The following is a 27,658-nucleotide window of genomic DNA, read 5'->3' on the forward strand; positions in this document are numbered from 1 at the left end:
AGTGGCTAAACTGGCCATGGTTAATGTCATTAGAAAGACATTTGTGGTATAGGTCTTATGCTGAATGTTCATGAAATAAATTATATAAGAGAATCTCAAACTGAAAGTGCTTTTTCAGAATAGTCTCTAGGTGATTATTTATATTTTAATATGTATTTAAAAATTGAAAATATTAGTAAAGGAGAAAAATTAAGCGCTAAATTTATAGAACTTGCTACTCTTTCCAGATGTATAGTTATTTGGACTTCTTCAGACAACTCTTCAGCTCACCAGCTGTTCTCCTTTTCCTCCTTTATTCCTCCTTTTCACAAAAATATCTCTTACCTACCTAGACCTCCAGTACTGTTTTCGAGATTTAAACTTTTTTGAAGTGGTCAGAGTACAGTTGTAATACACCCCTCTTGGATAGGCATAACTCTATCCTATGCCTTTCCCCAGAGCACCATTAGCTCTTGCCACTATGCTTCCATCCAGCCTCCCATTTCTTATAACTATGCATTTCATTGTAGCTTCTTTCTTCTCCTTCTTGCTGCCTGAGCACCAGCAGGGTCAGCACTAAAAGCATAGGAGAGCCCCTCCCTGCTTTCAGTTCCTGTGCTTGGGGCCACAGCAGCTGTCATCAGCCAGGAAGAGAAATGGCAAGGAAAATCTTGCTCAGCCCCTGTGTCTCTGGGCTGGAACATTCTCCTTACAGGCAGAATCCTCAGAGTTTAGCTGCCAAATTCTAACAAGTCTATACTGAGCATGCCTTAACTCCACATTTTTTTGGAGACTCGTAATGTAATCATATTTAGGTGACTTCCAAAAGCTCTAATTTGAATAATTTACAAACTTTTGTCAATATATGTAACATACCTGAAAGATCAGTGCAATGTCTTCCTTTCTAGGCCAGGTGTGGTCCTGGGGTGATGGAGATTACGGGAAGCTAGGAAGAGGTGGCAGTGATGGTTGCAAAACTCCCAAGTTGATAGAAAAGCTTCAGGACCTGGATATTGTGAAAGTACGCTGTGGGAGTCAGTTTTCTGTTGCTTTAACAAAAGATGGGCAGGTCTATTCCTGGGGGAAAGGTGACAATCAGAGGCTTGGGCATGGTACAGAAGAGCATGTTCGATATCCTAAACTGCTGGAAGGCTTGCAAGGTAAGTTTAACACAAAATCAGCAATCACAATTCTTTCTCAACCTAGAAAGTTGGAAAATGTCAAAAGTACTTAGTTTTTGATGGAAAAATTTTCTTTTATCATATATTGTATCCTAAATTAAAGAATCTCACCACTGCTCTCATTGATGTCAAATTGTAGCTTACTTGTATTAAACAAGTGTATTTGCCACCCTTTGTGCCTTTTTATCTGAGATTTTACTTCTGTTATTCTAACAGACTTGTTATGCTACTCTGTTAAAACCTTTTAATACTTGAAAATTCTTGTTTCTATACTCTTGGCTTTCTCTTTATTCCTACTGCTTTCCTCACTTAGCCTGACTGAAGACTTTTTGCGCGTAAAACTCATTTAGGTTCCAGTCTTGTAAACATGCACATGCTTAGCTTTACATACGTGAATAGAACTGTTGAGAACCTTGGACTACTCATTACTAAAAGTTAAGCATGTGCATAAGTGATTTGAGTAGCTCAGAAAAGAGCTAAAAGTTGTTGCCTATACGTTTAAAAAACAAACCTGAAATACTGTTAGGTCAGATGAGAAAAGACAGTATTATGAAGTGGTTTTACAAATCTTTGTGATTGACATATTGATCCATTGCATTTCTGCTGTGATGAGGTCACCTAATTGAAAAGAAATTCTGAGTTGTGTGGAAGCACCAGTTGACGTCAGCATGTGACACTGTCCAATCACTTTTCCATTTAATAGTGGAAATGCCAACAAACTCTTCTAAATCAACAACTAAGCTAAATGGATGCAAAATAACACAAGATTTTTGCAGTCTTGTACGCTTTGATACTTCAGATAGCTTAAGTCTCTTAAACATTTCTAATTTTCTTTTGGGTAGACTCTTCCAGTCTATTAAGGTGGAAGGTAAAACTACAGTTTGATGTATTAACTCTGCTCATTTTTAATTGTTGGTTTAGTATTTGTTGGTGTTGGTGAAACACAGAAGCTTATTCCACTTGTGGTTTTTCTGTTAAAAAATGTATGTAATCTTTGTAGTAAGCAAAGTTTAATATTTGTTCACTTTTTGCTACCAGGGAAAAAAGTGGTGGATTTGGCGGCTGGATCCACCCATTGCTTAGCACTTACTGAGGATAGTGAAGTGCACAGCTGGGGGAGCAATGATCAGTGCCAGCATTTTGACACTTTGAGGATCACCAAACCAGAGCCTACTGCTCTCCCAGGATTAGACAGAAAGCACATTGTTGGAATTGCTTGTGGGCCTGCCCAGGTAAGCTTGGAATCTGTTACTCAGGATTTGTCTTCAACCCTGTCTGTGGAATTACAGGAGTGTAGTACAGTAATTTAATTCTTACTTCTCCCTATGGCCTAATCAGTGGTACACAAACTTTTCAGTCATGTCCCCCGGCTTTACCATTCACAGAATTTGTCGTACCCTCCTCCCCCTGCATTAATTGTAATCTGAAACTGCTTTTCATTCTGGAAGGTGGAGGGGAAACACATGAGCCTATTAATTCGATTTAGTGTTTGCACGTCTGACTCAAGCGAGAGGTCCTGGGCTCTCAACTATTATTATATATGTTGCCAGTTTGTCTTTTAATATCAATTATTAAACATTAAATTAGCTTTAAAATAAGAATCAAAATTAATTTTAAAGGCATAGTAGGCCTACTATAGTTATGAAACTTACCAAATTGTTGAAAATAAGCTAACTTGTGCTTTAATATGTATGATTGTTTTTTAAAGGGGAAAAAGGTCAACGTTTCTTTGCACCTCACTGTTCCCCTAGAGAACCTCTTGCACCTCACTGGTCTAAATGGTTCCTATACCAGCTGTGCCACGTGGGTATTTCACGCCACCAGCAGACAGACACTCAGCTCACTCCCCTGCCCCCCCAGTTTTTGTAGTTGCTTCTCCAAAAAGGCCTAGCTGGCCTTCCCTCAATAAGACTTCCTGAGAAATAGCATTTAACAACATTGGCAATTGCTAGTATAGGTTTTAAGAATTAATCAGTCCCAACTTTTCCACCAACAGAATTAAAGTAGGATGTCTGCACTGGCATAGAAGGACTCTGAGAAACATGATAGGAAATAGTATTTTTTTGTGATTGTTGGACACCTTTAGCTGTTGGCAAGAGGGGAGTGCTTGCTAATAATGTAAATGAATTGAGCCACATTCGTCCTGCACCTCATCAAAAATCTGAAAGTCACAATATAGCTCCTGAGCCTAGTTTGTTAAATAAAGCACTGGTATCTCATAATAGGCCTATCATTAATTAGAGAGAATGTAACTGTTACTCTTCCTTTCTATACATAGAGTTTTGCCTGGTCATCTTGTTCTGAATGGTCCATTGGTTTGCGTGTACCGTTTGTGGTGGATGTTTGCCCAATGACATTTGAACAGCTAGATCTCCTATTGAGACAAGTGACTGAGGGAATGGATGGCACCTCTGACTGGCCACCACCACAGGAGAAGGAATGTATGGCTGTTGCAACCTTAAATCTTCTAAGACTTCAGGTACTGTAGCTTTCTTGTGTCTGAGTTCTCACTCAGATAAAATGCTTCAGTAAATTGGTTGGAAGAAAATAGTGGCTTTTAAGTGTTAAAACATTTTTGTTCGCTTAAAATTAAATTGGTACAATGAGCTATTCCTGCATCTTAGTTCCAAAAGGGGGAAAGCTAAGGGTGGGTTTTCAGTCCTAACCATGAATTTTCTTGCTCTCTTGGTTTAGTGTTTTCTAAACAGTTCTTGCATTTGATTTAAGATGAACTGTAAAATTAAAATGTAAATTGACTAATCTTGGATTTGTGCTGAATATACCACTTGCTGAAAAGGCTTTGGGTGTTCAGTGTTTTAATTTGCCTTTTTAAAAATTAGTTTCCTGTTTGGGGCAGATCTGGTATTTCTAGCTTCCTAAAGATGTCATTATGTCCATGATAATACAGAATGATGTGTACAGGGATGTCTAGGTAATTTCTAAATTGAGATAATTATTGCTCGCTAGATAACCTGAGATACTGGCAGAAATTAGTGTATATATTACTTGAGTGTAATTGTATTTTTACTTTAGATTTGCAGTTTATTTCTAAACATTTCCTTGTATTTAGACCAGTTGTTGTTGTATTTGTATTCAGTGTCTGCATGATTGACTTTGTTCAATTTCATTTCTTATGTTACCCCTAACTGAAACTGATTCTGTTTTTTTCAGCTACATGCTGCCATCAGTCACCAGGTTGATCCAGAGTGCCTTGGCTTGGGTTTAGGCAGCATCTTGTTGAATAGCCTGAAACAGTCCGTGGTAACTTTAGCAAGTAACGCTGGAGTTCTTAATACTGTACAGTCAGCTGCTCAAGCAGTGCTGCAGAGTGGGTGGTCTGTGTTGCTGCCAACAGCAGAGGAGCGAGCTAGGGCTCTTTCAGCTCTCTTACCCAGTGCAGGTATGGTTTAATGATGGAAAACTGTTTGGTGTCTGAATATCTGGGTGTTTGTTCTGTTCTTAGGTCCAGCAAAATGAAATGAGCATCTGAATTTCTAGCCCATTAAATGTTTGTTCTGTTTTGTTAGTTTCAGGAAATGAAATGAATGTAAGTCCAGGCCGTCGATTTATGATTGACCTCTTGGTGGGCAGTTTGATGGCCGATGGAGGTTTAGAATCTGCATTAAATGCTGCTATCACTGCAGAAATTCAGGTACATTTCAACAATATTACCATTTACTATGTAACTAGAATAAGATGCATATAATACAGTTGTTTACAGGACTTGGTGTAAATTCTTTGCAAATAAACAGGCTTACATCAGACAGTGGGCAGTTTTCTTGCTCAGCATTGAAAGCCTCTCTTCCCAGCCAGCGCTATCCAAAAAGCGCTCTTAGCTTTCGCTTAGGGTCACACTACAAATGCTTTTCTGGCTGTCTTTGGCTTTCTGCTGCCATCTTGCTTCTTTCTATCTGCTTGTGTGGTGTTTCTGGCTGTGTCTGCTTAGACACACACACACGCACACCCTCTGAAACAAAACCTAGACCTCTGTATTTTGCATTGAGCCTGAAGTGAAGCCCCTCCATCCGCATGGCTCAGCTTCTGACTGATCTTGCATTTGGCCTGTATTTCTGGCAGTGGGTCCTATTGTTACCTTACTCCAAAAGGAGCTTAACTGCTTCTTTCTTCTATCTTGAATAAAGGGTGGCTATTGCTACCACCATCTTCAATGAGGTTTCACCTAACCCCCAGCATAATAGTAACTTACGGCTTGCATTTTAGGTTTACATATAAATTTGATAGAGTTTAAATGAATAGTGAGTATATTTTACTACTACTAAGTGAGGTACACTACAGAAAACCACTTGTCAAATATACAGCACCTATTGCTGTGGCGTCAGCAAAAGAATGCATAAACATGAATGCCACATGCCAGACTTAAAATGGTCTTTGATCTCTGAAGGACTCTTGCAGAGCAGTTCACTTTTGATTAGGCATCTCAGTCCAAAAACTCCATAAATAGTAAGCAGCAATCTCTGAAACTTGAACTTCTCTTTTCTTAATGTTTGTTACAAAGTATGAGTCACACTCTCAAAATGCGAAAGCCACTGTTACCGGTAACCTTGTCCAGTTGGAATTTCAATCTGAAACCCGCAGATCCAGAACAACAGTCTAGTACAGCATTAAAAACATATTTCCTTAATCCTTAAACTACACACGCTAGGATAGTACTGCAGGAGATAGATAAACTATAGATGTTATGTTCCACTGCACCATTAAAATGCAGCTCATGAGCCCAGCTCCATTTGAGTTTGTCAGTAATTCCTACTCCTCTCAAAGATCCATTTTGATGAGTTAGATGTACAGTGCTATCCTTGGGATGAGTGAAATCCTTGGATGTTGAAGGGTTTGCCCATTCAGGCTTGAACTGATCTTTTGAATAAAACCTACCGAAATGGAGAACACACTATATGCTGAGAATGACTGAAGGTGCTTAGTCCATGAGCTCAGAGCTGTAAATAGATCTTGCTTAAGCAACAAGCTACATGGCATCTTGTAGACAGCATGGCAGTGGTCGAATGCATGAACTGTCAGTGAAAGCCTTGCTGCAGGGATCTTTCTTTTGTTCCTGGGGAGAAAGAAACCTGAGGTCTACCAAATATGCATGTCCTGAGGGAGAGAAACTTGCACACTGTTTCTTTTGTGAGGGGAATGAAACTTAGGGTATGTCTACACTACCCGCCCGGTCGGCAGGTAGCGATCTATCTATCGGGGATCGAATTATTATGTGTAGTGTAGACGTGATAAATTGATCCCTGATTGCTCTCCCGTTGGCTGCCGAACTCCAGCTCGGCAAGAAGCGGAAGCAAAGTCAGTGGGGGAGCAGCGGCTGTCGATCCCATGCTGCGAGGACGCGAAGTAAGTGATTCTAAGTCGATCTAAGATGCATCATCTTCAGCTATGCTATTCTTGTGTATCTTAGTACTGTCCAGTGATCGATTTTTTCCCCTCCCCCATCCCAGTGTAGACCAGGCCTTAGAGAGTATCTTCTGATTGCTTTGAAACCAGAAGTAGGTACATTCCAAGATTGCCTACAGGTAATGCAGCAATCTCTCTTAGTTCCATGGCATTAACATATAATTTTTTTTTCCCTGATCCTGCTGCCATGCAAAGTCTTAAGAAAAATAAATCAAGATTAAATCAGTCTGATGTAATTACAGTGCTCTGGGGTGTGAAAAATCCACTCCCCTGAGCACAGTAGCTATGCCAGCCTAAACTCCCATGTAGCCTCAACTTAGGTCAATGGAAGAATGCTGCCGTTGACCTAGCTACTGTTGCTTGGTGGGGGTGGAGTTCCTACAATGATGGGAAATCCTCCCTTTCCCTCCTCTGCATTGCTGTAGGATGCATCTGCCATATGGCGCTATAGTGGCATAACTATGGCACTGTAGCTGAGCCAGTGTAGCGCCTGTAGTGTAGACCTGGCCATAGTCTCATATATTGAGCCATTGAAGGACTCCTTTATATGGACCATCTTAAGTGTCTTGAGGACACAGTCCCTTTTTTCAAAATCCCTACTTCAGTAGGATGTACTGACCCTTCATGCACCACTTTTTTCGTAATCTGTTTTCCTGGCTTATGAGAGAAGTTTTTTTAAATAAATGGAAAACTTAAAGTCGTAGAGATGCTGTTTTCCCATAGGAAGAGAATTTCTGTACTATACTATAGTTTGGACACTTAGTGGTCTCCAGAATTTTTTTTAGTTACTCTGACCTTCTCACCATTCTTTATTTTGTACAGATATACTTTAATAAAGGCCTCTCATTTGCCATTAGAAGAAGAGTGAGGCTCTCCCCTTTTAGTCTCCCATTCCCTGTGAGACTTAGCGTGTTTTTGATTTCCTCCTAGGTCTTATATCTCATGCTGGAGATCAGCCTGTTCTTCATGACCTGTGTTACTCTGCCTTTGAACTCTGTTCTCTCTTTTATCATGTAGAGCATAGGTGTTGGTGACAATTACTTTGATCAGAATGTTGGGAAAGCCTGACTGCTCTCTTGGATCTCCTTGTATGCTCTTTGATTAGGATAAAATGATCCTGGTCATGTGCCTTATTTTTCTTTTCAAGTTTGTATCTTGTCACCACAACTACGATATTCTTTGATTAGTTTCTGCTCTAGATTCAGGGCAAAAAAAGAACATGGCATAATCTGAATGTTCACAGGGCATATTTCAATCTGTTCTTCCAGGAACTCAGACTACAGACACCTATTTCTTCTGAAACAAAGAACTAGGACTTGCTGGTCCTCCAGTTCATGTGGGCCAGGTACTATATGGCTCATTTAGAGTTGATGCCTACAAAAGAGCAGTCATACGCTGCCCATTTACATGCTCAAAATCTTACCTGTCAATTCCTTGGAGTTTCAGCTTCCAGTTCAGATACCTGCCTTTTTCTGACCTAGCGAAAGGTTTAGTATTAGTATCCTTCTATATTAACATATGAGTTATCTTTAAAAGATGAACTGTTTTCTTCTCTTGTGAAAAGTTTTCAGTTTTCATTGGGAGTAATCTTTGGAGAAGCTGGTAGAAGTGTGTGGAGCCTAACTGCATGCCAAAATGCAAACTTTTCATAGGTAGCTCTCATAAGTGAAACATGTATAGGGCAGACATTGCCTGTTAGCCTACGTTCCTGGAATGGTTTAGCAAGTAAGAAATTATTTTTTAAAATAGTATTTGTAAAAATCTGCTAGATGTCTGCATAATATGGAATATGAGATAAACTTGTCTGGTACACTTAGGCTTTGTCTACACTGCACACTTCTTGTGGTGGTGTATCGGGTATGTGTAGCTACATGCTGCAATTTAAAGCAAGCTACATCCATACTGGTATGTGGCTACATGTGCCAATGGAAGGCTCTGGTAGCGGGAGGCAGTGGGAAAAGGCTTGCTGGTGGAGAGCTGCCAGAGCCTTCCCCCGTTGCTGGAGCCTTTCCTTGCAGTGAGGAAAAACTCCAGCAGCAGGGAGATATTGGGACACTACGCTACTAAAAATAGCAGCATAGAAAGGCAGACACTGTTTGGGTGAGAAGAGAGCCCTGTATGGTACATACCCACCAGGTTCAGGAATATGTTTACTCACCTAAGGAGTGCCTCATGGTCTACGCTGCTATTTATCCCCATGCGAGGGGGCGTGTAGTGTATATATTCTGCACACTGCTGAAAGGAGTGTGCAGAGTAGATATACCCTTAATCTCATTTGTGGCATAGGTGACAGCCATTATGCTGTGTTTTCCTACTGAGATAAATGATTGCATCTAGTGATGATGTGCTGTTTGCTTTTAACTTTAGTGTTTTTTGTATTGTAGGATATTGAGGCAAAAAAAGAAGCCCAGAAAGAAAAAGAAATTGATGAACAGGAAGCAAATGCCTCAACTCTTCATAGGAGCAGGACTCCATTAGACAAAGACCTTATTAATACTGGGATCTATGAATCTGCAGGGAAGCAGAGTTTACCTTTGGTTCAACTGATTCAGCAATTGTTGAGGTATTCTTTGTTCTAAACATGTCATGATCGTGAGTCTTTATTTTTCCTACAAAAGAAAATCCCTTTAGATTCATCCTACTGTGAAGTATGGAGCTAAATAACAGTTAATGATCCCTGGTGACAGAGTAGGCTCTCAGTCTTTTCCCATCTGTCCTTCTCCCTCCTGAAACTAGAACTATTGAACATATGCTTATTTTGTTTACCTTAGTGTAGTTTTCTGGTTTTATCTTTATTTTAATGGGTAGAAAAGATGAAGACTCTGTATAGGGGTCCCTCACTTTCCTGTGGGGAGGAAGGCCAGTCTGCATTGCTGTATTGGGCAGTAACTGTAGGTCTTGGGTTGTGCTGGCGGGGCCGAGCCGTAAGTAATCTATAGTTCTGTGTCCGTCTAACAAGCAACAAACAAGCAACAACAGTTTTGTGCTCTTGCCCCCACCCTCGGGTGGGGCAGAGCCCTGAGTAGTCTTTAGCTCGCAGCCCCTCAGCTGGGACCGGCAGTACTTAACGATCTGGCGCTCTAGCCCTTTGGCTGAGGCGGAGCAGGGATCAGGCTGTAGCCTCAGCTTGTAGGCTAAGGCAGCCAGCAAACTCACAGTCTATGGGTTCAGGTAGAGGTGAGCATCTTCACCGTCTAGGGGAGCACCAACCGAGTCTAGCGTCCTAGCTTGATGGACAGTAGATTCACACAGGCATCCTGGCCTAGAGTGGGAAGTCTGCTGCCCCAAGGGTGGGGTGATAAGGGGACGCATGCCTGCCCAACTCCACCGCGTCCTAGCTCAGGGCCCTAACGGTGGTGGAGTGGTCCACCACTGGGTCAGCAGGGATCCAGCTGCAACATGCTGACCGAGAGTCAGTCAGCAAGGTAGCCGGACAGTCGTTGGCTGCCCCTGGGCTACTTCATACTTCCTCGGGGTTGGGTACTTCTATAATCCACAGGTCCTCTGGCTCTTCGGGGTACACAGTGGATGGTAGTCCCGGCTCAGTCTTCTCTGGGGGCAGGGTGCTGCAAAGTGCAGATTCAGCTCTAGGGTACCACAGCAGAGTGGAGGCATCTGTCTCCTTCCCTGGCTCCTCCTCAACAGAGCTGCCGAGCCATCCCTTTATACTTCCAGTCCCGTCCTGGTACTTCCAGCAAGGGAGGCGGAGCGTAGTCCCTCGCTCTCCAGTCCAGAGGCAGGTCACTTGGCCTTGCTGCACTCTACAATAGGTATTTTTACGTCTAGGGAGAGCTGCTGTTCTTTTCCTCTCAGGCCTTGTGGTACTTCGTCCTCCACTGCAGAGTTCATAATAGAGAGAGAGCAGAACTAACAGCCAGGTGTTCCACAAAAATGCCAGCAATGTCTTTGGAGAAAGATATTAGTAGCCTTACTTCTGATACATGTCAATTCTAGGGCTTGAGGGAGGAAGAAAGTTGAGTGTTCAAGTCTTACCACTATGCGGGAGTCTTAGAAAAGCGGAGATCCTAGTTTTCTGTGATTTAAAAAAAATCAATAAAATTCTCTGATAAAAAAACATAAAAATCTCCATTTTTCAGCAATTAAAATGAAATCTGTCAGCAGGAGCCCTGCTGCCCTGGGCTGAAGCATAAATTTGCCATATTCCTGGGTGTGCGCTGGGGAGCATGGGATTCTACTGTATGTTTTTTATTTTTTCACTATGTAAAAACTGAAGCTTCTCTGTAAAAATGCAAATTCTGCGTTTTTCCATGTTGTCCTGTGGGAAACTGATTTCTAAGGATCCCTGTAGATAAGTGATCAGTGTAGCAAGCCTGGTCCTTGCTACCTCCTGTGAGCCACACGAGTACTTTGTGGGCTAACAGAAATAAAGGGGTGATAAAATTTGAGAACTTTTACAACACTCTTCATGTTGATGTGACTGTGTAACAAGGAAATCATTCATAACTGGGACTCTTAAAACATATGCCACCCCACAGCTTTCTTCTATATAGCATTCTATTTCACATTGTTTAGATCATTAAATCTTTTGCTTCGTAGTAAATTGTGGAGATAAGGGTGTGGTGGTTGAGTCCCATTTACAGAAACAAACTAATATTCTTGGAACATTACCCCAAATAAAATAACATTCTCTAGTGAACCCTCGCATAGGTGTCTTAATTCTCAACCATTAGAGAAAATGCCAGCAAAAGCTTAATCCTTGTTTCTCTAGGCTTCTAACTGAAACATCAGCTGCCCTTTTAAAGTGCTTAATAATGCTTTTATACCAATTAGGAACATCGCTTCGCAGACTATAGCCAAGCTAAAAGATGTGGCTCGTCGCATTTCTTCCTGCCTGGACCACGAACATTACAGTAAAGAGAGATCTGCTTCTTTGGACTTGTTGCTGCGTTTTCAGCGTTTACTTGTTAGTAAACTTTACCCAGGAGAGAGTGTTGGGCAGTTCCCGAATACATATGGTAAGTTATTTAATAAATATAAAAGACTTACGTGTTTTGTAATACCTGTGCTACCAAAGAAGTTTGCTATTTACCATTTTCCTGTTTGACAAAGTTTTGTAAGTAGAGATACTGTTTCCTTTGCTTCATGGCCCATCTGTTTGAGAGCTGGTTTTTATAAACGGTTTACCATTTAAGCAGATTGAAACATAACTGTAAATATAAACAGAGTAGCCAAAACATATGGTACAAGAACATCAGCAGAAAATGGAAGATTCTTTCAGAAAGCTATTAACATTTAATAAATGTAAGTAAAATTTTTGTCAGAGAAAATTTAAAAGGTGTGATGGTACCCTATTTAACAGGCCCAATTTTCAGATTTGAGTGTTTGTTGCTTGAATACAGATTTAGGTGCTCAACTATAAAGTGATAGTTTGGATGCCCAGAATATGTAGTTAAGCACTGAAATGGGATTTAGATGCTTAATGTTAGACTCCCAGGTATGAAAATTGGGACTGTAACAGTGTTATCCCTGTCTGGCTGTCATGGGCTCTCAGCTAGGCGAACCCCACATTTTGGTAACAACAGGGTGAAAAAAGAACTAGATAAATTCATGGAGGATAGGTCCTTCAATGGCATTAGCCAGGATGGGCAGGGATGGAGTCCCTAGCCTCTGTTTTCCAGAAACTGTGAATAGGCGACAGGGAATGGATCACTTGATGATTACCTGTTCTGTTCATTCCCTTTGTGGCACCTAGCATTGACCGCTGTCGGAAGACAGGATACTAAGCTAGATGGACCTTTGGTCTGACCCAATGTGGCTGTTCTTATGACTGCTATTTTAACTGTTAACATAGTGAAGCTGGATTTGTTGTCAAAAAGGTTAATTGAAATTAGTTCTTGATATTGATATTTAATTTCAATGACTTGAATTAACCTAGAACAGATGAATTAATCAAGAACAGTTTTTAAAAATCTGCTTTGTAGGTGGCACAGTAACAATAACTGTGTTTTGTCCTTTGTTATGAAAGGGGGCTAGTCAAACAGCAATAATGTATTTTTAATTATTGTTTTTTTGCCTTTTCCAATTTAGAGAAAATACAGCTTTGTTCAGATCCTTCTTGTTGGAGAATACAATTTTATATATTGATTTTACAGGCAGTGACTCTGTCTTTGAAATATTGAGCTGATTGAGATTATTTTAGTTGGATAGTTCCTTACATCAGAAGTGTAAATTAGGAATGATTATGCTTCTGTTTGGTGGTAAATTTGAAAGTTCCATTTTTACTTTTTTTAAATCTATTTGTTTCATTAAATGATGACTGAAAGTTTTTGTCATGTCTTCAGTTTTGCAGGATATTGAAGCACACTCTAAACCTTGCAAGCTACAGAGAGCATTCCACCACTAATCCATAATCTTTTTAATATGAAATAATAATTAACAGTGCATAGCAATATTATTCTTAAGACTAAAAAGTACTGCAAATGTAAGCAATGCCTAACAAAACAGATTCATTCCCTGTTTTGAATGTCTTGCTATCTGAGAATCAAAATGTATATTCTGGATTCAGGAAAAGGAGGATAGGGAGAGATTGCTGTTGGACTAATAATGTAGTGGTGATTTTTGTAAGAAATGAATTTTAAGACGGGGTTTGAATGAGGAGAGAAGAAAGTGTTTGATGGGCAACAGTTGGGGCATATTCTGAGTAAAGAGATAATTTAATGGAATGGTACAAAGCCAAATGTATTGAGAAGGAGGCAAAGGAAACAGCATATAGTAAGGAGAGAGATTTAGAATAGCCCAAATGCTTTAGTACAAAATAATAAATTAAAACAAGTTGGAAATCTTACCTGGAAAGATTGTAATTATCCAAACTGAATTTTGGCTTGGACTCTGGTTTAAACACCCACCTTATACTTTTGAAAACTTCCATGGGATTTTGATGCCGACTGGTATAAACATTAACAAAAATGGTGGCCGCTGCAGCAGAGCACGTCTAAAACATGCTGGCTCACTGCTACAATGTTGACTTGACGGGAAGAAGGACACCTACTAAATTGGTAGCAGAACTTCTAGCAGTGTCAAAGAAAACTTCCCTGGAAGTTTGCCTCACACCAGGCTAGAAATGGCCTTACTTAGTTTAGGAGATTTAATGACATTACAGGTCCAGATGTTACGATTGCAGGCTTTACTTAAATTCAGCTTGGTCTGTGCTCTTAAAAAGTCAGTATCTGGGATTTAACCTTAATCCTTTATCAAAAATAAATTATGCTGTTTTCTTAATTGAATGCTAATATTGAAGTGGTGTTTGAGGGGTTTGTAAGTACTATATAATCCAAAATGCAGCTTTCAGTTTATTCACTTAAGTAGTTACTTTGATTATTCTCTGTGCGCCTCCTTTTTTCATAGGTCCAGAGCTTCTAGGAGTTGGTTCTCTGCTAAAGAAATACACAGCACTTTTGTGCACACACATTGGTGATATACTACCTGTGGCAATCAGCATTGCATGCACTAGTCACAGACATTTTGCAGAAGTGTCTCGGGTTGTGGATGGAGATTTAACAGGTACCTTTCTTTTTCTCCTGGAAAATCAATTTGTAGGCAAACATTCCTAGTACGTAATCATTTAGGCTATATTGTTGATATTCCTTGAAACTTTTAATAACGGTTAAAAAAGAAATTCTCAAATTAAGAATCTCTCCAAATTAAAAGGAGAAGATGCAAGGAGGAGCAAGTTAAAGGAAGAGAAAAAACATCACTTTATAGTAGTAAGTAAAAAGGAGAATAAACTTGCTGTGACTTAGGTCAAAAGTGGCATACATATATGTGTCTCAACTTCAGTGTGAGTATTTTCTGTTTTCTAGGTGTTCTCCTTCCAGAGTTGGTAGTTTCTATAGTGTTGCTTCTCAATAAAAATGCTGGACTGATGCAGGAAGCGGGTGCTATTCCTTTGTTGGCTGGCCTGCTAGAGCATCTGGACAGATTTAACCATCTAGCCCCTGGAAAAGAAAGAGATGACAATGAGGATTTAGCATGGCCTGGAATAATGGGTATGTTCTATTCACTTAAAGCAGTTAAAACACTTAGTTGGGGTTTTACAGGAAAGCTTTCTGAGTAACTCTAACACTCTTCCAATATTTAGAATTCTCTCGCGTGATGCAAAGCACCAGAAGCCCTTTTAACAGTTGTGTTCTTGAATTGTCTTTAAATCCGACACTTTTACATTTCCTTGTTTATCAGAACTATTGACATAATAGTGTTTTACTATGGAAAAAATAATTACATTATGTCAATGATAAATTTGGCATGATTTAATTGCTATATAAACTTGTCTGTCAAAGGGAGAGTGGTTTGTTGATTTTGTTTCTTGAAGTAATTTCCATAATCATAGTTTAAACTATTACTGAAGACGAGAGCATTTGTTTAAAACTATAGAGGAAGGAAGGGGTGGTGCTATGGTAGGTGGCTCAGAGTATGGTGGATGCACATTGGCACAATGGATTTTAGCTCTAGTGAACTGGGGAATCACAGTGGAAAAAGGAAAAAGTGTTATCCTCGTGCCTTAAGGTTTAATAACCCAGGACCAGAACACAAGTGCCCCCTTCCAAAATTTAAAAAAACATTAAATAAAAAAATGGAAATTTGATTTGTAAACGGATCCAGTTATTGTAGTGCTGAACAAGCTAAAACAGAATATGGGGCAATAAAGGTAAAAGTTAAAATGACCAGTAAGACCCCGCTCAGCCCAAGCTGCTATGGTAATGGCAGTATTAAATGTATTACCTTTTTTCAATATAGCTATATTTACTGACTCATACTGGGTGGGTAGAGCAGTCATCGTTTGGCTCCCAGTGTGAGCAGCCAAAAAAATACACACCGGAAATAAAAAGCCAGTGGTGTATAAGCAATATTAAAAACAGGTAGTAACAATAATACAACCACCCCCCAACCTATGTAACTCATGTTAAAGCACACCAAAAACCCAGCAATCACTTTTTTTTTTTAAATAACCGGGTCAAAGTCCTGGCTAAACAGGAGGTGATGTTAATCAGTAAGCACTCTTTGCTTACACACTTCACAATCCTCCAGACTTTTAGCTCTTTACAACCCACTTTCATCTCCCACACCAAGAGTTTGTGCTCTTTGGAAGCATAGCTGCTTCTAATTTGTGTCTTTTTCACCATAGATGGATGAGATGCTCCACTGAGTGCTGGTGCTGTGTCAATCAGAAACTGATAATTTCTCCAAAATTTCTTCAGTAACTTATCTAAATTGTTTGCCTAATGCAATGGTACAAGTCATTTTGTGTTGTGCTGACCAGTATTGTGTCTTGGTCTGTGCAATTTTGAGCTTTTTGTGGTACATTTTGTCTCTCCCTTGTTGATTTTTCTAGATATGCCTGTTGCAAATTTATTTTCACTTGCATGACAGTTTTGAATTCGGGCTGCAGCTGTGTTTTTACCACAGAGTTCTTTTGTTTCCCTGTGGTATATGACTAGAACTCTCTCCTAATGGACATTTCTGCTATCAGATGAGTGAGGGATTGCAAGCTTGAGGCTTATATGGCAATAGTGGGAGAGACTGGCAGTGAAATGTCTGTATTCTTATTGACTTTCTGATGGTGCATGTATCTCCTTAAGGTCTGTCTTTTTCGTTAACTGGCAAGCCCCTGGAGACTTTCTGAACTCCTTCTCCCAAGGCACTAGTAGATCATTGTCCAGAATAGAAATAGCAGGCTAGCAATCCTTTCTGTGCATCAGCACACTAGAGAAGTTCTCACAGTTGCCAAGCAATCTCTGTATGTATTCTCCTCCATACTTCTGTGCCTTGGGGATGGGAGTTTGCACCAGTGGTTGTCATAACAGCTCCCTTGACTCATTCAGGAGCAGGCACTGGAAGTTTCAGTGACAGTCTCTTGAGATTTGAGCACTGATGAGAACAAGTGCCAGTGGTTACTGTTAAACCTAACATGGTAATAGGGCTTTGTCTTGAGTACACCTGTATGGAGCTACCCAAAGAATTGACCAAAAGACACTCTTCCTTCCTTGACACATGCACTCAATCGACTCGGGGGGTCACAGTGCACTTTGAGGAGGAGCAGAACAAAAATAAGTGTGTGTCATTACACGTCCTTCTGACAAAGTTCCAGTACGTTAGGTGAAATGTTTCTCTCCTTTGATGACAGTTGTTGGGCTAAACCCCAGAATACCCATCTGGTATGTGTATATACAGTATGAGGAAAAGCACATATGTGGAACTTAGTGTTGCTGTTATCCCCTTCCTTCCCATCCAGCAGAAAAATGCCTAGAGGAGTCTGAAGTTATTGAAAACTTTTGTTTTAACATCCATGCAGTACAGCGTTTTGGTCAGCATCCGTTTTTTTTATTTAAAAAAAAAAATAGAAAAACTTCTGTAGCATTCTGAGCAGTGTATACATGCCTCACCAGTGCCATTTGTGCCAGTGCAGAGAGCTGGTGGACTGACAGTTTTCAAATAATAGCTGTCAGTGGAGAATCATGGGTGCACGTTTAGCTAGTGGGGTTCCATACGGGTCTGTTCCAGGCCCGATGATGATCAATCAATACATTTATCAACAATCAGGAAGTAAAGTGAAAATTTGTGGATGATGCAGATTGGCATGGAGATTGTCAGAGTGGTAAATAATGAGGATGGGGCAGACATGCAGAGCAATCTGGATCACTTGTTAAGCTGAGTTCATTCAAATAAAATGCATTTTAATACAACCAAATGCGAGGTCATACATCCAGAAATGAAGATGCAGGCCATACTTTGAGATTGAGGGAATGTATCTTAGAAAGCAGTGACTGAAAAGGTTTATGGATCTTAGCCCTGGTCTATACTACGAGTTCAGGTCGAATTTAGCAATGTTTGATCGCTTTAACCCTGCACCTATCTACATGACGAGGCCATTTTTGTCAATTTAAAGAGCTCTTAAAATTGATTTCTGTACTCCTCGATGAGGGGATTAGTGCTGAAATCGACCCTGCTGGGTCGAATTTGGGGTAGTGTGGATGCAATTTGACCGTATTGGCCTCCGGGAGCTATCCCAGAGTGCTCCATTGTGACCGCTCTGGACAGCGCTCTCAACTCAGATGTACTGGCCTGGTAGACAGGAAAAGCCCCGCGAACTTTTGAATTTCATTTCCTGTTTGGCCACTGTGGCGAGCTAATCAGCACAGGTGACCATGGAGTCCCAGAACAGCAGAAGAGCTCCAGCATGGACTGAACGGGAGGTAGTGGATCTGATCGCTGTATGGGGAGATGAATCCGTGCTATCAGAACTCTGTTCTAAAAGACGCAATGATTAAGCACAGCCTGACACCAGGGTGGTTAGAAGAGCGCAGCAGGGTGTGCTGTGCATCAGAGAAGCTTTGAAAACCAGTTTCATGACTGGCCAGGCTATGGTCTGAAAGTTATGTTTGTTTCTCCTTGATGAAAACTTGCCCCCTTGCTTCACTCTGCTTCCCTGTAAGCCAACCGCCCTCCCCCCTTTGATCTCCGCTTGCAGAGGCAATAAAGTCACTGTTTCAAATTCATGCATTCTTTATTAATTCATGACACAGATCACTACCACGGTAGCCCGGGAGGGGCATGGGAGGAGCGAAGCATGGCGGTGGGGTAGTTGTAAGGGCACCTCCTAGAGTGGAAGGCAGCTCATCACAGAAGCAGGATGTCTGGGGCTCTGACCCAGAGTGGCCGTTTGCCTCTCTGGTTCTTTGGTAGGCTTGCCTGATATTCCAGGCAGGACTGAATCTCCATTAGCCGAAACTTAAAGAAGGGAATGACCTGGAGTCACTCCCATTTATGTCTGGGCGCCCCCGACCGACCTCACAGAGGCCGGCCAGGAGGAACCAGGAGACTGCAGCAAATGGTACAATACAGCTGCTAACCGTCTTTGCTAACTTGCAATGGCAAGGAGCTGCTGCTGTGTAGCACTGCAATAATGCGTCTGCCAACAGCACCCAGGAGACGTATGGTGACAGTGAGCTGAGTGGGCTCCATGCTTGCCATGGTATGTCATCTGCACGGGTAACCCAGGAAAAAAGGCAGGAAACTATTTTTTGCCATTGCTTTTGGGGGGGGGAGGGGAGCTGACGACATGTACCCAGAACCACCTGCGATAATGTTTTGCCCCATCAGGCATTGGGAGCTCAACCCAGAATTCCAATGGGCAGTGGAGACTGCGGGAACTGTGAGTAGCTACCCACGGTGCAATGCTCTGAAAGTTTACACTAGCTTCGGTACTGTGGGCGCATTCCACCGACTTAATGGTCTTAAGTGGGGACACACACAATTGACTGTATCAAATTGATTTCTAAAAAATCGACATATTAAATCGACCTAATTTTTTAGTGTAGACATACCCTTCGTGAACAACTCAAGATGAGCTCCAGTGTGATGCTGTCACAAAGAGGGCTAAGGCTTTCCTTAGATTGAAGAGGGAAGTAGGGAGGTGACTTTTACCTGTGTATATGGTATTGGTGAGAGATACTAGAATACGGCATACGGTTCTGATGTCAACATTTTAAACAGGATTTTTGTAGAACCGGAGAGGATGTAGACAAGAGCTATTAAAAGATTTGAGGCTGGAGAAAAATCCTTCACAGTAAGAGATTTAAGGACCTTAGTAGTTTAGTTTATCAAAATAGAAGATTGAGGTGACTTTATTACAGTGTATAAGTATCTCCACAGGGACAAAAATACCAAGTACATCTCTATCTCGATGTAACCCTGTCCTCAGGAGCCAGAAAATCTTAACGCGTTATATCGAACTTGCTTTGATACACCGGAGTGCGCAGCCCCGCCCCCCTCCCAGAGCACTGCTTTACCACGTTATATCAAATTTGTGTTACATCGGGTCGCGTTATATAGAGGTAGAGGTGTAGTATAGGGACCTTTAACCTAGCAGAGAAAGATATAGCAAGAACTATTGTTTGGAAGTTAAAGCCAGACAAATTCAAATCAGATATAAGGCATGCACTTTTAACAGTAAAGGTGATTAACCATTGGAACAAACTACCAAGGGAAGTGATTCTTCATCTCTTGATGTCTTCAAATCAAGATTGAAAGATAAGCTTAACTCAAACACAGGTTATAGAGCTCAGTTCAGGGGTAAATGGGTGAAATTCTGTGACCTGTTTTATACAGGAAGTCAGACTAGGTGATCTAATGGTTCTTTATGGCCTTCAGGTCTATGAATTTCTTTCCATCCCCTGTGCTTGCTCATAGTGGTATCTAAAAATGAGGTGGGACTTGTTCATTCTCTGAGCTTTGGAATAGCTAAATGATTCAGGTCTCAAACAAGTACTTTGACCTTGTTTTTACTGACTTCCTCCACTTGAAAACTGCCTGTAAAGTGTCAGATAATGGCATCCCTGTCCAGTCTAAACAGCACTGTGCTACCAGCTGAAGTCATCTTGTGGTATTCAGTGCATTCCACACTATCAGAAAAGGAAGTGAGGGATAGACAAACCTGGGATTTGCTACATCTCTGTGCAGGTGGATTATATTGTCTGTTGGTGTGCGTTTGGTGTAAGTATATAGCTTATGGAAGTGTCTGCCAGTTGTGTTTGTGGGAGACAAAGTCCAGGGTGGGGGTCTAGGATAACCCTCCACTCCCCCTCACCGTCACAGAATGTGTTGTTTTTAGGATTACTCTAGTGCGATTTTGTTATTGTCAGTGCTAGTTTAAGAAACTAAAATATGTGCAATATATGATTTTTTTAAATCATAGGTTCATTTTTTACTGGCCAGAGCTGCAGAAATAATGAAGAGGTAACACTTATACGTAAAGCTGATCTAGAGAACCATAATAAAGATGGAGGCTTCTGGACAGTGATTGATGGGAAAGTGTATGATATAAAAGATTTTCAGACCCAGTCTTTAACAGGAAATAGTATACTTGGTGAGTTTCAACTCTTGAATTGTTTAGTTTTAAAATTAATTGCCGTAAATAGCTGTTGAGATATTATAGAACTACTGAATATTCTTTTTTTTCTAGCTCAGTTTGCAGGTGAGGACCCAGTTGTTGCTTTGGAAGCTGCCTTGCAATTTGAGGATACAAGAGAGTCGATGCATGCCTTCTGTGTTGGCCAGTATATGGAGGTAGAAATAATATAATATACTTCGTAGCACATCATATGTAGGATAGTAAACTATCTGGAGAAGTGACCTTTTCAGCCTGTAGGATTGATTCCAGTTTTAGTCAAGGACCTGAAGCAATAACTTGGGTTACAAATGACTAATTGAGAGAGACAGTATTGCACTTAATGAAATTTAACTTATGATTGTATTAACAGTTTACTTCTTCAGAATGTGTTTATAGTAATAAAGGATAGTTTTGTTTTGAAACTTCTGTTGGAATTTACTTTTGGCCTCCAATTTGATGTTTCTTCTGTTTAGCCTGACCAGGAAGTGATTACAACACCAGATCTTGGCAGTCTGTCATCACCCCTCATAGACACAGAAAGAAATCTGGGCCTTCTTCTTGGATTACATGCTTCCTACCTAGCAATGAGTACACCGCTTTCTCCTGTGGAGGTTGAATGTGCCAGTAAGCAGAACTTACTTTCAGTTAAATTAGAAGTAATGGATTGTGTACTGTACCTCTGCATGCTTCCAATAATATGCTGGACCAGACAATTGTAAATATAATTTAATCAGGAACTTAACATTTATTTATTTATTTTTGCCCCACTTTCTTCTGGACATAGCTTGAAGACTTCCTTGTTCTTCTTACCATTAGAAAACTCTTAGTAAACGAAAAACTTTTTTCTCGTTGTTTGGCTGTTCCTCCCAGTTTTCTCTTTCTTTTGCAGACATGCAGCTCTTTTTCACCTTGGTTTGTGTAATTGATACACTTTTATTCAGATGATTAAATGCCTGTTCTTTTGTGTATTTCCTTGTTTTTGTAGCTTTCAGAACAATGTGTTATGTTCTCTCTTCCCACTCTGATTTTTTTGACAGCAGATAAAGTGAGAGAAGGAATCCTTTATGTATGCTTTCATCCTTATCCCCACTACATTCACTGTGTTCCCTCTTTAGTTTCTTATTTTTCTGGATTTCTTCTAAACCACTTTGGTTTACTGGTCTGGATTTCTGCTTTTAAAAGTCATTTCTTTAGTTTGTGTAAGGGGGCCAACCGTGAAACGAATATTGTTTTTGCCACTTGAATTCAAGTACCTTACATACTCGTTCATAAGCCAGATTTTTTTTAGTAAAAAAGGGAAGCATCAGAGAAGGGGATTGGCTTATGAATGGGTATAGAGGGAGAGGAGGGACACAGCCCATCCCCCCTCAAGAGAGGGGGCAAGGAGAGGCAGCAGAGCCAGAAGGGAAGAGGCAGGGCCAGAGTCTCTCCATTTCTGGCCACGCTGCTCTCCCTCCAGCCTCCAAAGCAGCTGCAGCTCCGGGGCTGGCAGGCTGAAGCCACACTGCTCAACCCCGCCTGCCAGAGCACGCTGCAGCCATGCCACCAGAGCAGCCTATGGCCACGCCACCTGGCCCGCTGGAACACACTGAGGCTGTGCCACCCGGTCTGGCCTGCCGGAGCAGGCTGTGGCCTTGCCGCCCAGCCTGCCGAAGCAGCTCCAGCCAGGCCAGAGACATCCTCCCCAGCTAAGGTGGGAAGGAATGGGATGGGATGGGAAGAGTGTGGGGGTCCTGGGCTAGGGATGGGGTCATGTGGGGAGTGGTCACAGGTGTTACTCTCCTGACCCCTGGCTTCTCCTCCCTCCTCCCTCCTTTCCCTCCCCCCCAAAAAAAATTGCACCACCAGTTGCTGTCCTGGCCCATCAGGGTAAGCAGCTGGCGGGCTGGGATGCTTTGTTTACTTAGGTTTACTTCTGTGCCTGTGGACGCTCTAGGTAAACAAACCATCCTGGCCCATCAGCAACTTATCCTGATGGCCCAGGAGCCAAATTTTGCCAACCCCTGAATTAGAGGGTAAGCTTATGATAGGTCATAAAATGTTTCCATTTTTACTTCTCCATGTAGGGAGGGTTGGCTTATGAATGAACCGGCTTATGATTGAGTATATACGGTACTTCAGGAGGAAAAAGAAAGTTAGTCTTTTGTGTACAGTGCTGTAGAGGTATGCATTTGAGTAGTTCAGTTGACTTCAGGGGGCTACTAAAGTGCCTACACATGTAAGACGTTATGGGATTTGAGACCTTTGTCTTGCAACACTTATGTTAAACTTTAGTAGACTTGCATGCTTCATATACCCTTCTGTATGAACTTCTGGGACTCATTGTGAGTTTTTAAAAGAAGACTCCATATCATGCTATTTGTCCATTCTTGGCCAAGAACGTGAACAAGATTCAAAGAAGGACTCGCTGATTATTTGGATAACAGGAATATCCGACATTTTAATAGTTAATGATAACAAGGCTATTGGAAGAGAGGTTAAATCTCATGCTTTAGGGTTTAAACTGATTTCTTATTATTAGGGGTTAGGGTGAGTCCTTCATGGGGTGGAAGAGCAGATTATCCCATGTTGGCCTACTGTGGGGTTTCTTGCACCTTCCTCTGAAACATCTGGAGCTGGCTGCTGTCATATTGGACCAGAAGGACCATGATTCTGATCCAGTATGGCTGTTCTTAGAATAATTGCTAAGACCTTCATGGCTTCATCGTGGCTGATGGCCTCTGGTGAGAAGTGGCTCCCTGTAGTGGTTTGGTTAAGATGTTACCTTACTTAATTTACAAATAATTTGTCAATTGTGTTTTCTGATTAAACCTCATCAACTAAGTATGAAAATCGTCTTAATTTACTCAGTTTGCAAGTAAATTTCATCTTTTGTTTTAAAGAATTATTATTCAATTTAGTGACAGATAGCTTTCCCTGACAGGCTTACATCTGTATTTTTTCACTCTTATTAGAATGGCTTAAGTCATCTATCTTCTCTGGAGGCTTGCAGACCAGTCAGATACATTACAGTTACAATGAGGAGAAAGATGAAGACCACTGCAGTTCACCTGGGAACACTACCCCGAACAAATCAAAACTATATTCACATCGACTAACCTTGAGTGACCATTCACAACCATTTCTGCAAGCCATTGCAGATAACAATATTCAGGATCACACTGTGAAGGTAACATTTTTAGTCCATCTTTACCAGGAAATCGCTTAAATGTGACCAGCAGCAAGCTCCCTGAGTTGTTGCTGGAAACAATTTAAAAGCTGCCATAAGCGAAACAAAAGTGTTTTCAAATGTTACAGAAAGTGTAGTTAAGAACTGGTAGTGAATTGAAATTGCTCTATTAAGCACACATTGTGTAAGTGTTGGAAAACACTTTTTTGTTTCACCTTTGGTAGCTTTTAAATTGTTTTCAGCAACCATTCAGGAGGATTGCTTTAACCTCTGGCACATTTTCTGTGAAAGGGGAAGCAAGGAGTTGGAGTAAAGCAAGTCTTCATTGTTGCTGTTATGCTGCGAAAACTACCTCCTGCAAGTAACGTGTTATTCCTAGTCACAGGTTAGGCTGGGGTAATCAATTATTTTTTTGTCCAAATTTCTAGGTCAAGGTATAATCAAGGTCCAGACTCTAGAGAAAATAATACAAAAATAATAATAATGATAATAAGTAAATAAGATTTTGTGGTCCTTTCAAAAGAGTCTGGCGGTCCAGATTTGACACATGGTCCACCTGTTAACTACCCTGGGTTAGGCTGTTCAGTGTCAAGACAGTCATTAATACATCCTAGCTAACATATGATTCAATTAAAATTAATTTCTGTATGCAGTTTTTCTTATGAATTCCAAGTGATTTAAACTTAATATTACATGAAAGGATACTGAATGTTGTCACTTAAGCTTTAGTGACACTGTAGATCATGGTTATTACCAGTTGTACTAAGATGGAATTGTCTCCCAGTCAAAGTGCGGAGGTGCTGTGTACTTAGTGACCACATCTGTACCCATCTTTCTCGATTATGCAGTCTCCTGCACTCTCTGTTTTAGATTTTTATGTAGTTGTATAGTTATTTCTTAGTAGATATAGAATGATTATGTAATTCTTGTGCTCAGATTGGTTACTCCCCTTGGTACACCTCAATATGCCCACAGGTGTCCATCTCCATTTCTAACCCCATGATTCCTATTGAACCCCAGAGTCGAGATATAATTTTGAAATATTAGGAAATATTAAGACTGGGTTTAGGTGGCCTGGTAAGCTGGAGAACAAGTCAGAAGCTGTTAGGACTGTGCTCATTGTTGCCATGTTGTGTATGATGAGAGCCCTCTGATGGGCTATTGTCCTCAGAACAGGGGTGACAGTATGGATTGCTGTTTGGTATAATAGCTTGTTTGTACTTCTAGTAATTAGGTGACTCGTATCCTAGACTGAGAAATATCTTGGCTATGGCTTCTGAATGTATTTAGCCCAGGATATTACTGAGTTTTCACTTAAATGCTTTCTGTAGTGTTCTACATTTACTATAACTGAAGAGTTAGATAGTGCTGTTTCTTTGACGTTAGTGTTTGTTTGCAGGACTTTTTATGTCAAGTAGAGAGGTACTGCAAACAATGTCACTTGACAACACCAATCACATTCCCTCCTGAGCATCCTGTGGAAGAAGTAGGACGTTTACTCTTATGTTGTCTTCTAAAACATGAAGATTTAGGTAAGTAGACTTAGCTGTTCCAGAAGACTTAAATTAGTTTTTCTGTGTGTTTTTTTTTTTAACTCCCACTCCCTTCAATCTTAGAAATAGATAGTCTTAGTGTGTTTTTTTTTTTCCCATTAAGGTCATGTGGCATTGTCTCTAGTACATCCTGGTACCCTGGGAGTTGACCAAGTCAAACACAGAACCTTGCCGAAATCTGTAGTAGATGTATGTCGTGTTGTCTATCAAGCAAAATGCTCGCTAATTAAGGTAAGCCTCCAACTACCTGTGTCTATCTTCTCTTCAACCTTAATTATTAAAAATGACAATTGACTCCTTTAAATTTTATTCCCTTAAGGTTATAATCTCTGTTTCTATTCCTGTTTTAGACACATCAGGAACAAGGCCGCTCCTACAAGGAAGTTTGTGCTCCTGTCATTGAACGTTTGAGATTCCTGTTCAATGAATTGCGTCCTGCAGTCTGCAATGACATCTCCATAATGTCAAAGTTTAAACTTCTGAGCTCTTTGCCCCGATGGAGGAGGATAGCTCAGAAGATAATTCGAGAGAGAAGAAAAAAAAGCGGTAAGAGAATAGTGATACTGTAGTAAAACAAAATAAAAGAACCAACTTCCCCTCAAAGCTTTGTACATATAGGTAACACTTCTTTGTTAGGGCAGTTAGGATGCTTGGGTTCTGTTGAAATATTGGGTCTACTAGTTTTTTTACTGCACTTTGACAAACTTTTGTAAAGAGGTAAATATTAATTTCTGGAGACAAGACATGGTGAATTAGTCTAGAAATTCAGGTTAGAGTGCTGCTTGTTTCCTGCTTTCCCATTCATTTAAAAAAACCCGTGCATCTCAGTCTGAGTTTGGCTTGACATAGTTTGACTTCAAATGGGATCCTTTTTCGTGTAAAATGATTTGATAAATGATATATAGGTAGTGAGTTACATTATAATGAAACATCAAATATGATCAAATTATAAAATATTACTAGCATTATCTTTTAAAAATTCAAGCTTATCATAGAACATACCAAAACCATCACTGTTCTTGATAAAGTTTGTGCTTAAAAAAGATTCCATGCTTCAAATTTGAATGTAAAGATTTGGAGATTTGCTGTATGTCTATGTAGTACTCTAGTCATGAAGATGATGAATTTCGCACTTCTGAAAATTTCATCCTAAGTCCTATTTTCAAAAGTGACTGACTTAAAAGCCTGTCTTGCTGACAGTCCTTCATGTTTGAAAGTGGGACTTAGACCCATAAGTCACTAAGGTGCTTTTGAAAATTTTATCCATAGTACAGGCATAATGTATGCAGAATATTATATGTTGGACCCTGCTATTCAGTAATGAAATTAAAATATGATCACTTTGTATGTTTTTGCAGTGTAGTGTTTTCTCATCTTAAACTGGTCAATCAATACGTTAAAGAAAATTATGTGCAATCATTGTAGCGGAAGTTGCATACTAAAAGATAAAGAATAGTTGGGGAAATTACTCTGACTAGATAATGTTGCAGTGAGTAGTGGAGAGCATACCCACAGTTTGTCTCAAGAAACTATGCTAGAATAATTGAATAAACTTGGAGCATTGAAGTCAAAATTCTTCTTTGAGTGATGGTGCCTATTGGATTCCACTGAGGGTTATGCACATGCGCCATGCATGTGGAGCCAGAGCTTTAAAAAGTAGTAGTTCCATTGGTCCATGAGTGCACCCTTGTTTCGTTTCATGGTTTCGACTGAGGCAATAAGGGATGGGACAGACTGACCACAACCTCAGTTTCTTCTCACTGCTGTGTGATCCAAGTCAGAGCTTCAGCTGTTCTCTCGTCTCCTGTGACACACTTTCTGAAAAGACTTTTATTCTTGTATATATTTAGCATTTTATTATTTTTTATAGTATTTAGTAGTGTTAGTAATGGTTTTCTTAGAATCTAAGGACTTTGTGATGCTGCTTTGGTGGTTTCCTGTCTTCCCTCCTACCAGCAGCCACACTTGAACACTGGGTTATGCCGAAGATGCCGGTGTTCAAGATCTGTGCTTCCTGCCCTTGCTGATTTTCAATCCACAATTATCACTAATGCTGCTTTTACTGCTGGGGGAAGCCCACATCACATCCAGGTGCAGTATCTGCTTCTCCTTCCCTGCCCATAAGCAGGAAGTCCAGGCTCTCTAACTCAAGAAGCACCTCATGGAGGTCGCCATGAGGCTGCAGTCAGATCCAGGCCAGGGAATTCCACCCATTACATCAGCCTGAGCACTCGAGGAGTCCACCTTCTGCTGCGGATCTCCAGTCTGGATCTGCTGGTACCATTGCTACAAACCTCGTGTCAAGGCCAAGCCGTGAGGTAAAGAAGCATGTGCATACGTATGATAGTAAGTCTTCCTCAAGGCCCAAGAAAGACACTGCTTCCTCCCCAAGTTCTGGCCATGGAAAAGCAGCGTGTTCCAAGGCCCACAAGCACGAGAAGAAGTTGCATAG

At 40.7% G+C, this 27,658-nt stretch overlaps 1 protein-coding gene across 3 annotated transcripts in view; it reads left to right on the top strand.

The window, feature by feature from the left end:
• The window catches only part of HERC2 (HECT and RLD domain containing E3 ubiquitin protein ligase 2), a 200,821-nt gene that overhangs the window by 54,510 nt on the left and 118,653 nt on the right, over positions 1 to 27,658 (top strand). For all 3 annotated transcript variants that reach the window (XM_050919178.1, XM_050919184.1, XM_050919190.1), the window contains 16 exons: positions 888 to 1,139; positions 2,199 to 2,392; positions 3,439 to 3,639; positions 4,332 to 4,560; positions 4,688 to 4,812; positions 8,963 to 9,141; positions 11,370 to 11,554; positions 13,944 to 14,099; positions 14,399 to 14,584; positions 20,290 to 20,460; positions 20,557 to 20,660; positions 20,958 to 21,108; positions 23,439 to 23,653; positions 25,053 to 25,185; positions 25,310 to 25,437; positions 25,557 to 25,752. In XM_050919178.1, the coding sequence (XP_050775135.1) occupies positions 888 to 1,139; positions 2,199 to 2,392; positions 3,439 to 3,639; positions 4,332 to 4,560; positions 4,688 to 4,812; positions 8,963 to 9,141; positions 11,370 to 11,554; positions 13,944 to 14,099; positions 14,399 to 14,584; positions 20,290 to 20,460; positions 20,557 to 20,660; positions 20,958 to 21,108; positions 23,439 to 23,653; positions 25,053 to 25,185; positions 25,310 to 25,437; positions 25,557 to 25,752 (2,805 nt within the window). The remainder of the gene's footprint in view (positions 1 to 887; positions 1,140 to 2,198; positions 2,393 to 3,438; positions 3,640 to 4,331; positions 4,561 to 4,687; positions 4,813 to 8,962; positions 9,142 to 11,369; positions 11,555 to 13,943; positions 14,100 to 14,398; positions 14,585 to 20,289; positions 20,461 to 20,556; positions 20,661 to 20,957; positions 21,109 to 23,438; positions 23,654 to 25,052; positions 25,186 to 25,309; positions 25,438 to 25,556; positions 25,753 to 27,658) is intronic.

Source organism: Gopherus flavomarginatus, chromosome 1 (assembly GCF_025201925.1).
Source record: "Gopherus flavomarginatus isolate rGopFla2 chromosome 1, rGopFla2.mat.asm, whole genome shotgun sequence".
NCBI lineage: Eukaryota > Metazoa > Chordata > Testudines > Testudinidae > Gopherus > Gopherus flavomarginatus.